At 42.9% G+C, this 15,400-nt stretch overlaps 1 protein-coding gene across 1 annotated transcript; it reads right to left on the bottom strand.

Moving 5' to 3' along the window:
- Positions 1-9,646: 9,646 nt before the first annotated feature.
- LOC103721560 (receptor protein kinase-like protein ZAR1) lies at positions 9,647-13,094 on the bottom strand. Its single transcript, XM_008811827.4, has 3 exons — positions 12,969-13,094; positions 11,349-12,883; positions 9,647-10,647 (listed from the first exon to the last, which is right to left on the bottom strand). The coding sequence occupies exons 2-3, from the start codon at positions 12,829-12,831 to the stop codon at positions 9,992-9,994; spliced, it is 2,139 nt and encodes a 712-aa protein (XP_008810049.2). The 5' UTR covers positions 12,832-12,883; positions 12,969-13,094; the 3' UTR covers positions 9,647-9,991.
- Between the last annotated feature and the right edge of the window lie 2,306 nt (positions 13,095-15,400).

The raw sequence follows: 15,400 nt of genomic DNA, 5'->3' as shown, positions 1-15,400 counted from the left end.
TGTTTAACCTGCCCAACCCGACCTGTTTAGACCTGTTTAGATCCGTTTAACTTGTTTAGATTTGTTTAACCCGTTTAACCTGTTTAGACCTGTTTAACCTGCCCAACAATTAAACAGGTTAAACAGTTTAAACGGATCAGACATCTAAAATCCGTATCCCACGCAATTAATAAACAGGTTAAACGGGTCGACCTGTTTACGACCCGAACCTGTTTAGGCCAAATCCAAACTAGTTTATGGTGGTTGAACACGGGTCGGGTTGGCGGGTCGGATCATATTTTGCCACCCCTAAGCGACAGTCCCAACCTTCTGCAGAATCGAATATGGGCCATAAAATCGACTGGCCAACTTTTGATGACCACGTTTGAAAGTTGATTGTTGCTGGTAGGGATGCAGCTTTAGGAACACCATATCACCGACGTCGAATGAAACATCTCGCCGTTTTTGATCTGCCGTTTGCTTCATACAGTTAACAGATACCTCGAGGTTAATCTTGAGTTGTTGAAGCAGCTCATCTCTAGTTAAGAGACTCTAGTCAACTTCATGCACCGGTGATAGGCCGTTTCGATAGACTGGAATGAGGGGTGGAAGACGACCATAAAGTGCCTGGGGAGTCATCCTTGTGGATGTATAGTACGTTGTGTTGTACCAGAACTCAGCCTAAGGAAGGTAGGTGCTCCACTTACGCAGCCATTGGTGGACAAAACACCGCAAGTACTGCTCCACACAGCGGTTGACTACTTCCGATTGGCCGTCAGTTTGCGGATGGTAGGCGGAGCTAAGTTGCAGCTTGGTACCCGACATTTTGAAGAACTCTTGCCAGAATTTGTTGATGAAGATCGGGTCACGGTCCCTAATGATGGATTAGGGCAGACCATGCAATTTGATGACCACTTCAACTAACTTTTCAGCCACTGTTTTAGCAGTAAAAGGATAGGTTAAAGGAAGAAAATGTGCAGACTTACTTAACCTGTCAACTACCACCAAAATAGTGTCCTAGCCATGGGAGGTTGGCAGCCCCTCAATGAAATCCAAAGTGATGTCGTCCCATACTTGGCACGGAATGGGCAATGGTTGTAAAATCCCTAGAGCCAAAGTTTCAGATTTAATTCGTTGACATACTTCGCAGCGCTTGACATATTCCTGGACTGATTTACACATAGTGGGCCAATAAAATTGCTGGGCCAATTTTTTGAATGTCCGTAAGACTCTTGAATGTCCTCCTATCTTCGTATCATGCACTTCATGTAACAGTTTGGCCCTTAAAGTTGGGTTAGAAGGAATCACTACCTTGCCCTTGAATAGAAGCAACCCATTACGCCAAATGTATGGGCCTTCTGGTTGGTCATTGGCTATGCGGCCCATGGACTGGATATAGGAGTCATCCACCGAAGCCCGTTTGATCTCTTCCCACTTGTCCCCACCTCTGGTACAAACATATGATGGAGAATTGGGCTGTCAGGTCTGCATGATAGGGCGTCAGCTGCTGAATTTTCACGACCTGGGCGGTATATGATCTCGTAATCGTAGCCTAATAACTTGGCCACCCATCTTTGTTGCTCTAGAGTGGCCACTCGCTGCTCCAAAAAATACTTTAGGCTACGTTGATCGATCTGGATGAAAAATTTCCTTCCTAGTAGATAAGGTCGCCACAAGCGTGTTGCCTCCACAATAACTAGCATCTCCTTGGCATATGTAAACCAAGATTTTTTTGAAACCCCAAGGGCCCGGCTCATAAATGCAAGAGGCTTGCCTTGTTGGGACAGAACTGCACCAATCCCTTCCCCGGATGCATCCGTTTCAATGGTGAAGAAGTCATTGAAATTGGGCCTCGCCAAGGTGGGCGTGGACGTCATGGCTTGCTTGAGAGCAAGAAAAGCTGCTTCAGCTTCATCATGCCATCCAAATTTGCCCTTTTTGAGAAGATTAGTGAGAGGCTGAGCTATAATACCATAGTTCTGGACAAATTTTCTGTAATATCCTGTCAAGCCTAAAAAACCACGTAGTTCAGAAATGTTAGTAGGCCGTGGCCATGCCACCATGGCTGCAATTTTGTTGTTGTCGACCTTCACCCCTCGATGTGTGATAATGTGCCCCAAATACTCCATCTCTTGTTGGCCAAAAGCACATTTGCTTGCTTTGATAAAGAATTGATGCTGTCTCAAAATCTCCAAAGTTTGTTTAACATGCATTAAATGCTTATCCCAAGTGGGACTATAGACCAAAATGTCATTAAAAAAAACCAATATGAACTTCCGGAGATAGGGGCGAAATATAGAGTTCATGATGGCTTGAAAAGTAGAGGGTGCATTACAGAGGCCAAAAGGCATAACTAAATATTCATAATGGCCATTGTGAGTGCGGAAAGCTGTTGTAGGAATATCAAGGGGACTAACTCTTACTTGATGATATCCAGCCCTCAGATCAAGCTTGGTGAAGTAAGAGGCACCGTACAACTCGTCCAGCATGTCGTCCACCGTAGGGATAGGGAAGTGGTCCTTGATGGTGGCAGCATTGAGTGCGCGGTAATCCGTGCAAAATCGCCAATTACGATCATTTTTCTTCACTAGCAGTACCGGTGAAAAAATGGGCTGGTGCTCGAACGATGAGCCCCGAATCAAGCATATCTTGGACTTGCTTTTCGATCTCGGTTTTCTGATAATAGGCGTATCTGTAGGGTCGGACATTAATAGGCTTGGTTCCTTCTTTGAGAGGAATGCAATGATCAACCTCTCGGACAGGTGGCAAGCTTGAGGACTCGTTAAACATGTCTGAATATTCCTTCAAAACCTGTTGCATGCCTGGCTGCATGTTTTCCTATGGCGCCGCTTCTGTAGCTTGGAGGCACACAGCAAATAATGCGTGCCCTTGGCGGAATTTCTTTGTAAGTTCCTTAAGTGATGCGGCTTGAATAGCTCGAACATCAACCCCTTGTGATCTTCGGGCCTGATTCTCCCAATAGAAGTCCATAGCTAACTGTTTCCAGTTGCAAACCACGGAGCCTAACATTTCTAGCCATTGGATTCCCAACACAAGGTCCAGGCCTGATAAGGGAAGAGAATAGAGGTTGAGCAAAAATTTAGTGCCTTGTAAGTCTACCAATACCTTTTCAAATCACCCCTGGCACCGTAATCGTTGTCCATTGGCTACTCGGACAATGAAAGACTCAGTTGGTACCACTGGCAATCGAAGCAGGCTCGCCACACGGTCACTGACGAAGTTGTGGGTTGACCCACTGTCGATCAGCACCATGACTTCATGAGGACCAACCTTGGCTGTCACATGCATGGTTCTCGGTGCTGTCCATCTCGTTAAAGCATGCAATGTGATCTCTGGCTCCGGTAGCTCTCCTTGGTCATCATTGAGTGGTTGTTCCTCCGTGACATCCTCACATGTAATATTGCTGGTGCAAGTGTGCCCCTCCAAGAGTAGTAGCTGTGGCCCTTGTCACCTGTGTCCCGCTGTGAAGCGCTCATTACAGTGGAAGCACAGTCCTTGAGCCCTTCATTTTTGCATCTCATCCCAAGTCAATCGTTTGACTGGTGCAGCAGGCGCTGCCGATGTTACACAAGTCGCAGGTGGAAGAGCTAGTGGAGCTCGTGCAGGTAGTGGCGGTCGCATAAACCTCCTCGACCGTGTGAGTTGATCGTCCTTCATTCGTGCCAAACTGATGGCGTCCTTCAGTGTCTGGGGTTTGAACATACGAATCCCATCTATAATCTTAGTTTTCAAGCCGCCCATGAACGTCCCAACTAATGCCTTCTGAGTTCACCATCGAACTCGATTGCCGAGTCTTTCAAATTCTCGCTGGTAGTCCCTCAGAGACCCGACCTGTTTGACCCGTGAGAGAGCCTCGTCGAAGTCTTCGCAATCTGAAGGCCCAAAGTTCATCTTCAAAAACCTCCCAAGTCATCATCCGTCCTTTTTCTCGGAATGCCCTGCGAATCCACTGCCCACCTTTGGTTGGCTTCCCCCTCAAAGTGGAAGGATGCCAAGGGAACTTTTTGAGCATCAGTGGTGTCCTGGTATTCAAAGAACTGGTTCACACAGTTGAACCATTCTGTCAGGTCGTCCCCTGAGAATTGAGGGAACTCGAGCTTAGCCATCTTGGAGGAGAAGGTCTGCCGCCCACCGTCGTTGTCTTTTCTGTTGGAGCGAGCATGCCCTTCGCCATCATGATTGTTGTGGCTTGAGGATTCCCTATCTGAGAGCAAGACCTCGGACAACCTATCGATGGTTTCCCCCAAATGGTGTATCTTATCGGCCATGCCGAGTTCCATTCGGTGCAACCCATCCTGCACTCCTATGAGTCCGGCCTCCAAAACTTCAATTCTCTCTTTGTTGGTTGCCATCAACCTAGTTCTAATACCAATGTTAGATCCTAATCAGGAGCTAAGCTAGCAACCGCAACTATCTAAGTATTCTCTTCGGGTGAGAATGAACCACAAGTAGTTTGGATAAAATGCTTGATGATTTTATTGATGTTCGTGGCTTCTTAAATAGGCAAATGACTAACAAATCCTACGTACATATTGCCGAAACTAAAAGTCCCTATCTTGACTATTAAGCAAATAACAGAAAGCAAATAACATGCAACAGAATGGAAAACGGAATGCTAAACAATCTCCAACGGCTAGTTGACTTAGTCACGTTGCATGTAGCCGTTTACAGCTGCTTCAGCTCCTGCGCAATGCATGCAACGGTTCTCCGCGTCCAAGCTTCATCCCAGATACTTGGGATTTGGCCTTGGGTCACTCTCCGAGCGTCGCGGCCTATCAGATCATTTCATATCCATCCTATGTTCCATATCCACCATGTTATCATCTAATCAAGAAACCCGCTAATCTGCAACCAGGCATGTTTTACAAATTTCTTCTACAACCTCCCTCCAATAAAACCACAATTGAACAATCCAGCCCATTACAAGAACTCAGACCTTTCTTCTAACGAGAAAGGGAAAAAACTCCCTCATTGATATCTTTGACCACAACCACGGAATGGCAACCCCATGCATCATACAAATTCCAGAACATACCAATAACTTCTTAATGAAATGAACTCATGACAACAAGAAAGATCAGAAAAATAGGGGAAAAGAAAGAATTCGCAAAACAAGCGTGGTTTGATCAATTATAAAAGTAGTTCATGTCTTGACAGAGCAACCAAAAAAGTTGCTAAAACTAACCAGACACGGAATTTTTTACCAAAAAAAATCTTCTAAAATTACTAAAAAATTTTGATAAATGGAAAACTCACCCCAGGAGACAGATCAAACACGATCACATTCGTCTTCACCCCTAACAAAAGCATCAAAAGATGGTTCCTCAACGGCGACTACGGATCCCCATCAATCTATATCAAGAACAGAGAAAAGGAGAGACGGAGGAAGAAAAGGGGATTGGGAATGGAGGTACCTCAGCGGAGTGGGCGTAACGCCAGAGGGCGAGCTTCCATCCGGTGCCCGAGACCGGCACGTAGTGGAGCTCGTCGGCCGCGCAGACGGCGGGCTTCTTGTCATCCTTCACGGCCGAGGCGGCCTCCAGCGAAGCGGAGAGCAGCCTGGGGGGAGGAACGGACTGGGCCGATACGCGGCTCGCCCGCCTCTCGTCCCGCCGCTGCCCCGGGGGGGATCGGTGTGTGGTAGGAGGCTGTGGCCGCCGCCGCCGCCGCCAGAGTAGAGCGGACGTCGGCGGGTCGGAGGAGGAGCATCATCGCCTCTGATGGCCTTCGCCTCCGGCTTCTATTTCTTGTTTACTTTCTTTTTCTTTCTTTATCTGCTTTTCTTGGGAAAATACGGCTGTTCTTCCCCACGGTTTTATCTTCGCCATCCCTTTCCCTCCGAATGGAAGTGCTTCTCGGCGAGAGCAGGGCTTTTGTAAAAAAAATCACATGGGCGGACACTATAAAATATTTTATTAGATAGATCTTTATTGTATTATATTTTTTCAGCGTCTATCTTAAAAAAATAAAAATTAAATAAAAATAAAACTTTTTCCGCTAAAAATTCGTCATGAGATGTATACCAAAAAAATCATCCGGTATTTATCTCATCTATGAGATATTTCTTCTCCAAATTCCTCTTCCCTCTAAATCTCTCTCTCTTAGAATCTTTGCATTTAAGAATTTATAGAATCTTATGTTAAATAAAGTTAGAAAACTATATATAGAAATGGTTGAACACTATGTTTTAAAAATTATGTATCAATTTACTTAAAAATGTATATTAGTTTGTAAGATAATTAATTTACTTGATGTATATTACTTGATCAATAGTCATGCATTAATTTGCTTAGAAATATATATTGGATTACTAGATTATTAATTTGCTAAGTATTTATTATCTGATCGTGTATTATATAGTTATAAATACCGTATTTTAGAAATTGTGCATCGATTTACTTAAATATATGTATTAGCTTGCTAAATAACTAATTTGGTTCGTACGTTTTATTTGGTATCATATTTTTTTTATATTTTTTTGATTTTTTAATCATAGAGTTGATGGGCTATGAACCTATGATCTTTGAGTTTCTTTTTTAACTAAAAAAATAACAAAATAAAAAAATTCTATCTATATTTTAATCCGGTGCCATCGGGCTTTTGTCAAAAGGATGCGAGGAGTCTTTAGCGCGAAAAAAAAAAAAAAGAAAAAAAAAGGAGGAAGAAGAAGAATAAGAAGAAGAAGAATGCGAGGAGCAAAGGATAGGACGAAAAATGGGGAGGATTGGCTGTTGATCCCATCTCGGAACACCCCCATATATTTGTTCAAATACATCCTATATTTATTACGGGTTGAGTTCAATTCTTGTTCCGAAGGAAATTCAGTCCAATATTTCTGAATTTTTCAAACAGATCCTAAATTTACTAGGAATACTGTTACCGATCATCCACTACTGACGACCCCTTAGTTGACTGGGATGTGGCACCTGGAGATTGGTGCAAACATAGCGAGATTGGTAACGCTTTAGTCGGGTCCGTCTATACCATACTTGATCGATCACGGGCTTTCACATCTCTGTTAAACTGAACGGTGGTAAGTAGTTGTAGGTGATCTATAGCTTTTCTTTTCTTTTTTTTAATCTATGCGATACTACTGTAAAACTAAAATCAACTTTGGCATAGGAAGCTAAACTTCTAAAATTGATGAGTAATTATTCACAGCCCAATACGAAAGAGAAGTTATATGCTATATGGCCTGATGGGTTCAGTGCAATTCACAAGTTCAGCACAATACCGTGCGGGGCTTTGTTTAAAAAGCGCAAATCTTCGTATGACCCGTGACAATAAAGCTCTTTTTTTTTGGATGCAAAAGTTGGTTCCGCGCTATGGTTTTTTTTTTTTGGTACAACCTTGCGTCGTATAAAACATGCATGAAAAGTGAAAACAGCTAACAAAATCAAAAAAGAGAAGGAGGGGCAAGGAAAAAAAGAGATAGCTACTTGGTTCTCCTAGAGAAATTCTTCAAAATAATGAGCATCAAAGGAAGCCACCTAGTCGGCCACACTGTTCGCCTTCCGGTAAATATGGGTGGCCCAAAAGGAGCCACACTCTCTCACTTATCTCCGAGTGTCGTCCCCATTGCAATGCCGACCTCGAATCCACCCGATCACTATAGCCAAGTCGCCTTCAAGATGAATATAAATCACACCCAGAGCATGCCTCTGCATAGAAGATGTCCTCCTACGCAGCTCTAAGCTCAACTCCAATGACAGAGGTGTCGAAGATCCGCCGGCTCTTGGCCACCACAAGTCTGGCATTGTGGTCCTTGATAACAAAGCCCACACTCTCGTTGTCTCCCCCCTCAGCAGCACTATAAGGACCCGTGTGGGCATATGTTTAGTCATACATCAGTTATTCGTTGGGTAGATCTTGGGTACTTATACACGATCAAGAAACCCAAATAATACATTCTCGCTAGTCATTTTGGGTGAGGTCCTGCGTTGTTACAAATGGTATTAGAGCAAACCCGACCCATAATTTATGTGGACTAGGGGACACTGCAGCACGGATCCATTGGGGCTGACCATGGGTTGATCGCAGTGTTTGTGCTTAAATTTGAATGGATTTGAACCCTTAATCTGACAAGGACGTCAGGGCTTAAATAGGAAGAGTATGTGAGGACCCATGCGGCGTGTGTTTGGTCCTACATCAGTTATTTGCTGGATAGATCTTGAGTACTTATACAGGATCAAGGAACCCAAATAATATCTTCCGGCTAACCATTCTGAGTGAGGTCCTAGGTCGTTATAAGCACTACCGTCGAAATTCACTTTGAAAAAACTACAGGGTAGAGACTCCCAGAAGACAAAAACAATTTTGATCTTTGAAGAAACTAAGTGGGAGTTACAGATGTCCCTAACCATCCCAGAAAAAATCAATGCAATGGTATTGATGAACTCCGCCAGCATTTTGAAGATAGCTTTGGAGGAAGCTAAACCTCTACACACGAGAAGCCATTCCAGCACCATAAAATCATGTGACATGAGAATGTTAGATGCAAGATTAACATTAAAATGGGGTCTTTCGTGGTCAAGGTCCTGTGTACTGCTACTTGTGCTTGTAGGTAGGTCCAATAATTCTTAAAACTCTTTTGCTTCTCTTTGCTTCAACAATAGCTCTGCAAAGTTTAAAGGGAACGCATAAATCCTTCAATGGCACTATGCCAAAGTAAATATAAGACCAAAATTATGGATTTAGAAGTAAATTAAGCTGCATTGCAGTAATGATTTGGATAAACGTTTTTGATGTCACCAATGTACTGGAGTTAAAAAATGCCTGCTCCAAACAATAAGAGAATGTGAGACAACGTAACAAATTTTTGGGAGAACATGTTTGGGTTCAAGAGAAGCTTGGGCTTCCCCTTCTACTCCATGGCGCGGCACAAAGAAAGAGCAGCACAAACCACACAAGAAGATGTCAGGTACATCATAATTGAGTACAAGCTTCCACTGCTTTATGGAACAGCCAAGTCTGTCAAAAAAAAAAAAAAAAAGTTACAAAAAGGAGGACAGTAGCTCCAAGGGCCACCATATCGGCCGTGGCTCAGAAGAGATCTTCTTCTTCACTGTACTCTTCATGGAAAGGTTTGGGTTGAGCAGGGCCTCATAAGTGGCTCTGCAAGCCTGGCTGGATGGGTCGCCAGAGCACCTACGCCTGATGTTTACCACCTGCCCTTCAGCTGTAGCAAGTAAATGGCTAGAGTCCAAGAACAACGTTGTAGATGGGAGACACTTGCAGTATGAATGTAGATCTAGAAGAGCTCAGATCAAGGGCAAAGACAAGATGGCTCGCAACCAACAAAACACTAAGCTACTGGAGATGTCTATGCTACTTACTAGTGGGGTTCAGAGTGATCATCATGCTTCAGAAGACAGGTAGACCAGCCTTCTTAACATATTTGGTACAAAGCCATCATCGACTGTGCTTCCTACCATTCAACTCACAGGAAGCATAGCACATGCCTGAGCAAAACTTTCATGATGAAAGGAAAACTAATATATGATCTTACAAAACAAAAATTAGTGGTCCTTTTCCAAAGATTTTTAAATATTACTTGGTTATTTAACATTTGCAAAAGCCAGCTTCCTGATCTAGCTTGAACAATCCTATAGTTGGAAAAGTTTCCAAGACAAAAGTACACGACTCGCATTCAAGACATTCCTGCCATCACATTTACATTGTCCATTCATGACAAACAGTCATACAATAGATACATCATGCTTTACTGGAACAAGCTGGGCACAAACTATATCAACAGCACTACAATGGAAGAGATCATACAAGGAACCATATTTCATTATTAAGCAAAATGAGGGGGGAAAAAAAAGCTTGGCATGCTCTTGCTCGATCATGTTTAATCAACACATTCCTTGTTCAGCAGTATGCATGCATGCTGCACTCAATTGTGACTTGGAATGAGCAACTTGGCATTGAAAATCCTGCGAATGATCAGCACCTCAGATGCCAAAATGAGATGATATGTTTGAAATAGCTACCTCGGGTTATTGGAAATGAACCTATCCAGTGTGTCCACAACATGCCTCATTGATGGTCTCTTTTCAGGATTCGCTTGTACACAAGCCAAGGCAATTTTAAGTACAGCAATAATCTCGTCTTCCCTATCTAGTTCACGGGCTAGAAAAGGATCCAACACATCCAAGAGGGGCTTCTTTTCTTCAATGCAGAACTGAACCCAACGAACTAGATCCATTTCCACAGTCTCTAACAGAACAAGTGGTGATCTACCAGAGATCATTTCCAGTAAAATCACCCCATAGGAGTAAACATCCCATTTCTGAGATGGTTTTAGTGTTTTCAATGCTTCAGGAGCATGATAGCATGATCCTTTAGTCACAGAAGGACTGACTGTAACATCTGACCGCTGGCTCTGAGATTTTTCAGCAGATATCCTATCCGACTGCAGCAGTGGGGATCCTCCTGCTATGTTAGCAAGACGCCCGAGGCCGAAATCAGAAATGTATGGTTCCATGTTTAGTCCAAGAAGTACGTTGTTAGGCTTGAGATCTCCATGAACATACTTCTTTGGGCTGAATTCATGCAAAAACGCCAAGCCCTTGGCTATCCCTTTCATGATCTTTAGTCGAACATCCCATGATAGGGGTGTAAAAGCCATTGTTCCAGCTCTTCCTGAAATCAGAGCCATAACAACCAGCACTAAATATTTAAATAATGAAACAAAGCTATAACTCATATGCGAAGTAAACAAATATACATATGGATGTATATATACATATCTATTATGTCTTAGATAGATCGAGAAGTACCATATAAATCCTAATATTGACTTCTGAGGGCTTAAGTACTGACTGCTTATGCTTGAGTAACCAACAGGAGCATATAACCAATTCAGAAAAGGATGCTGACAATGTTGAGATAGATTTGAGAAGGCGAAGCGGAAGGAAGGTGAGAAAACATCTAGAATAACAAATATCATAATTTCTCATAAAACATACTTCATGGAAGATAACTTTATCACCAAACTTTAATCGAGTTTCCAGTATCCAGCTTCCCTAGATGATTTCGTAAAGCCTGTGTGGTTAAACTATTACTTGGTGCTTGAAGCTGTTAATATTTGAAGTCCCGATAGTGTTTCTAAAGCAATCTAGGCTTGATCAGAATTTCTTGTAAGATATTTGAAGTCCCCATATTTGAACTTAGATTGCTTTAAAAGCACACTGCATGATCTTTATGAATATTACAGTTAAAGATATCAGAAATCCTCTATGGTACTAAAACTTTTGTATGTTTCTGAAAGAAATGAATGCCATACAACAAATCCTTAGCAAAAAAACAATAAAATTAAAGCAAGTTATGGTTTGAGTTCATACCATGAATTGCAGCAGTGAGGTTGCCGTTAGGTATGTAATCATAAATAAGGAGTTTTTCATCTGCTGACCAATAATAAGCTCTGAGGGTAACAATATTAGGATGCCTAACCTTTCCAACAGCTTCCACCTCCATTTGGAACTCTTTAAACCTTTGCGACCCTCCTTCACCCAACCTCCGAACAGCCAAGATTACCCCATCTTCCAGTACAACCTTGTACACAATCCCCATCCCACTTTTCCCCAAGACAAAAGCAGAAGCCTTCAAGAGCTCATCCAAATCGAAGCTAACGTGCCGATCCAATGGCACTAGATCATATTGCTCGACATTTTCGGACAAGGCCTCGGACTCCTCTTTCCTAAAACACGCGCATTCCTTCCTTCCCTTCGTCCCCCTTTTGGAGTTCCCACCCTCTTCCTTCCCCTTGGAAGAAGTAGCCCTCCTGTAGCAGCAGTAGAACACCATTGCTATGATACCGATTCCAACCACATCACTCACTACAATCGCAGCCACCGCGGTTTTACTCAGACCTTTGCTGCTGCTGCTGCTTCCATTCCCGTTGCTATTGGCTTGGGACACGGGAGGCGCGTAATTGGTGGGCACAGAAGGACCTGACGAAGGTGCACCGGCGGAACATGGGTTCTTCAATGGCGGGCCGCAGAGACCGGGGTTTCCGATGAACGCCGTCGGTCCTCGGTTCTCCAGAGCACCATTCTGCGGTATCGGGCCGCTCAGATTGTTATATGTGAGATCAATATAGACCTTCTCAGGAAGATTTCCCAGGCTCGGAGGGATTGCCCCGGAGAACATGTTGTGGGAGAGGTCCACAGTCCCTTGAAGGGTAGAGAGATTACCGATGTCGCCCGGGATCGAGCCATTGAATCCATTGTAAGAAAGGTCGAGCTTCTCCAGCGCAACGAAGCCCCTGCCGAAGCCATCAGGCAAGGAACCGGTGAAATTGTTGTGGCCGAGGATGAGGGTCCTGAGCCTCCTGCATTGGAGCAAGGAGCTGGGAATGGAACCGTCGAACAAGTTCCGCGAAAGGTCCAACGTTTGGAGGTAGGAGAGGTTGCCGATCTCCAGAGGGAGGGGATCGGAGAGGAAATTCCCGTAGAGGACCACGCTCCGAAGCCCGGCGGCGGCGAGGAGCCCGGCGGGGAGCCTGCCGAAGAGGCGGTTGTTCCTGAGGTTGATGTGCCGGAGGGAGGGGATGGAACCGAGAGCAGAGGGGAGGAAGCCTGCAAGCCTCTTCTTGGGGATGCTGAGGGAGATCACAACACCTTCTCTGCATGTGATGCCATTCCAAGAGCATGGGTTTGGGTCAGAGGAGTTCCAGTTACCGAGGGAGCCCTCTGGGTCTTCTCTGATGGAAGCCTTGAAGGAGAGCAGGGCAGAGCCTTCCTCAGTCAAAGAACTCACAGGAGGAACACAAGCGTAGACGAGGAGGAAGAGAAATAAGTAGAGGAGAGATGGTGATGGACCCATGAACGAATGGAGGAGAAAGTGCGATTTGACCGCGGGAAGGTAGAGGAACCGGCTGTGCAAAGCTCAATAACAGGTTAAGAAAAAGAAGAAGAAGAAAAAAAGATAGGAAGCATGGAATTATTCTTGGAGGGGCTTACCTCTTGTTGTGCCGAGATCTGCGCTCAAAATGGAAGAGTTGGGTGCTGGAAGGGCGAGGGGAGGATTGGAGAGTGGTGTGAGAGCATGGCGAAGAAGAAGGAAAGGAAGGAAGAGAGGTGGGAGAAAATCGCATTGCTTTGTATATAAAAAGTAGCCGTTTGTCAGTGCGAGTGCACGATTACGCGGATTATTTTACCGTCAAAATAGCCGTTTGTCGGTGTGTGGACCGGTTCCCTGGTTGGCCTCATCATGTAGGGCTATGATTACTCCCATTTAAGTAATGCATGTCTTCCTGGTTTCTGTGAGGTATAGGGTGGAATTGCTTTAAAGCGTTGTACATCTTTTAAAAGTTGAGGTCGAGGTATCAATTTCCGATTCTTTTCTAATTTCTACCCCAAGTAAAACGTTTGGCCCGTCTCGGCACCCGCAGCCTCTCGGGTCCACGGAGGACCTGCTTTTTCCAAAAGTCTATTCGAGTTGCTGGGTCAAACGATTTGAACCGGTTAACTCGGAATCGTTTGACTCGGTTTCCATCGGCCCAGGATTTCGCAACGGGTTTGGAAAAGAAAACAAGGGCGAGAGGGGAGGGAAAGTAATAGGGTTCATTTCATTTTGATGCCCTAGTTTAGAAAAAAAAAAAAAAAGCTCAAGTTGCATGCCTCGGCCTTAGAAAGGAGGCGACTCCAGGGAGAAAAGAAGCTCAGGTTGCATGCCTAGGTTGCCTTCCTTACCGATCAATATTTTGAAGAAGTTTGTTAGACACGGGGCCGCTACGCCACCGCTTCATTATTTTATTTCTCTCGGTTCTGATAATTATATTCATACTAGAGTAGTATAAACAGTCGTTTAAAAAAAAAAAAAAAGAAAAGAAAAAGAAGAACGAGTAGATAACTCTTCTGCCTCCTCGGGCTTTTTTTTTTTTTTTCTCCAGTCTCTTGGTGACTCAGAGGTTACAGAATTACCGAGAAATCCAGGAGGATGGGTCGAATCGTTGGGTGACCTGCGATTGAACCAGGAGCGAGCGACCCGGCCACCACAACGGTCGGTCCGAGTCAACGGATTCCGAATGCTGGTGCATACTGTGTGGAAAACTCGTGGAAATTGATAATTACAATCTCCTTTTTTTTTTGTTTTTATCTCTCTAGAAAGAAGGGACTGTTCTGGAAAACAAATTTGTTTGTAATAAATGAACAAAGTTGTTAATTTACTTTAGTTTTAATATATCTAGGCAATTAAACTGTTTTGAAAAGAAAGAGAAAAGATTTCCAAGTCAAATTAAGCGAGCAATTAGGGCTCGTTTGATCCGCAGGGAAAAAATGGAAAAGGTATGGTCAACAGAAAGTAATAAAATGTCTCTTATTTGATTGAAGTTTTCAAAGAAAAAAGATGAAAAAGTTATATTACAATGAGAATATGATTTCGACATTTTATGGAAAAGTCTTTCTCATAAGAAACATGAGAAAATTACTTTCTTATGAGGCGGAAATTACTCTATCTTTATTTTTTTCCAAAAAAGCTCTTTAGCATTAAAGAGGCATTAAAAACTTAACTTTTATTAAGGGTATAATAGAAATTATACATAACTTTTCCAGAAAAGTGGATGGTCAACCAAACATAAGCACTCTAAAAATCTGTTACTTTTTCATGTTAAACCAAACATGCCAAAAATACATTCCTAGGCATTCTCTTCCTATAAACCTTCTTCTCAGGAATTATATTCCTAGGAAAAAAATGCTTCCCGCGAATCAAACAAGCCCTTAGACTTTTGAGAAGGGTATCAAAAGCATGATTCTTATCCCAAATTAAAGGCAGTAACGGGATGCAGTACTTATGACTCTAAGCAACAAGTTTTGCATATCATCCTTGTTTACATGCACAGTGTTGTTCCTCTTCATAGCATAAGAAACCAAAACACTAGGGTAGTTAAAAAGTGCTACTCAATTTTTTTAATTTTATATAAGTACCTAAAATCTATCTATTGTGTGGTCAATATGAAATTAAATTACATGGCCGCCACTCAACTAATGGTCAATTTAAATGAATCATTGTTGAATATGATCCACTCTAATATCATTTATAATAAATTAAAATTTTATCCAAAAAAACCAAAAAATTATTATTTAATTTTTATATAAATATTTATAATTTATCTAGTGTATGGCTAATAAAGCTAAGTATATGTCTTCATCGTGTATTGCTTGTCTTTAATTTCTTTGGTTGCACCAGAAGAGCCAGACTTGTAGGAGGAAACCTAAAAAACGGAGTTCTTCCGTCAAAATATCTATTTTAAAGGAAGAAAGAAAGAAAGTGCACAATCATTGATTTACTTTGCAACAAAAGGTGAAAAAAGTTTTTCTAAAGAAACTGAAGGAATATATCAAAAAAAAAAGAAAAAAAAGAAAACCGAAAGAACCGTATCATATTTTGCATG

The sequence above is a fragment of the Phoenix dactylifera genome, chromosome 4 (genome assembly GCF_009389715.1).
Source record: "Phoenix dactylifera cultivar Barhee BC4 chromosome 4, palm_55x_up_171113_PBpolish2nd_filt_p, whole genome shotgun sequence".
Classification (NCBI taxonomy): domain Eukaryota; kingdom Viridiplantae; phylum Streptophyta; class Magnoliopsida; order Arecales; family Arecaceae; genus Phoenix; species Phoenix dactylifera.
Note: the sequence above shows the minus strand (reverse complement) of the source record. Positions and strands in the feature narration are given on the sequence as shown.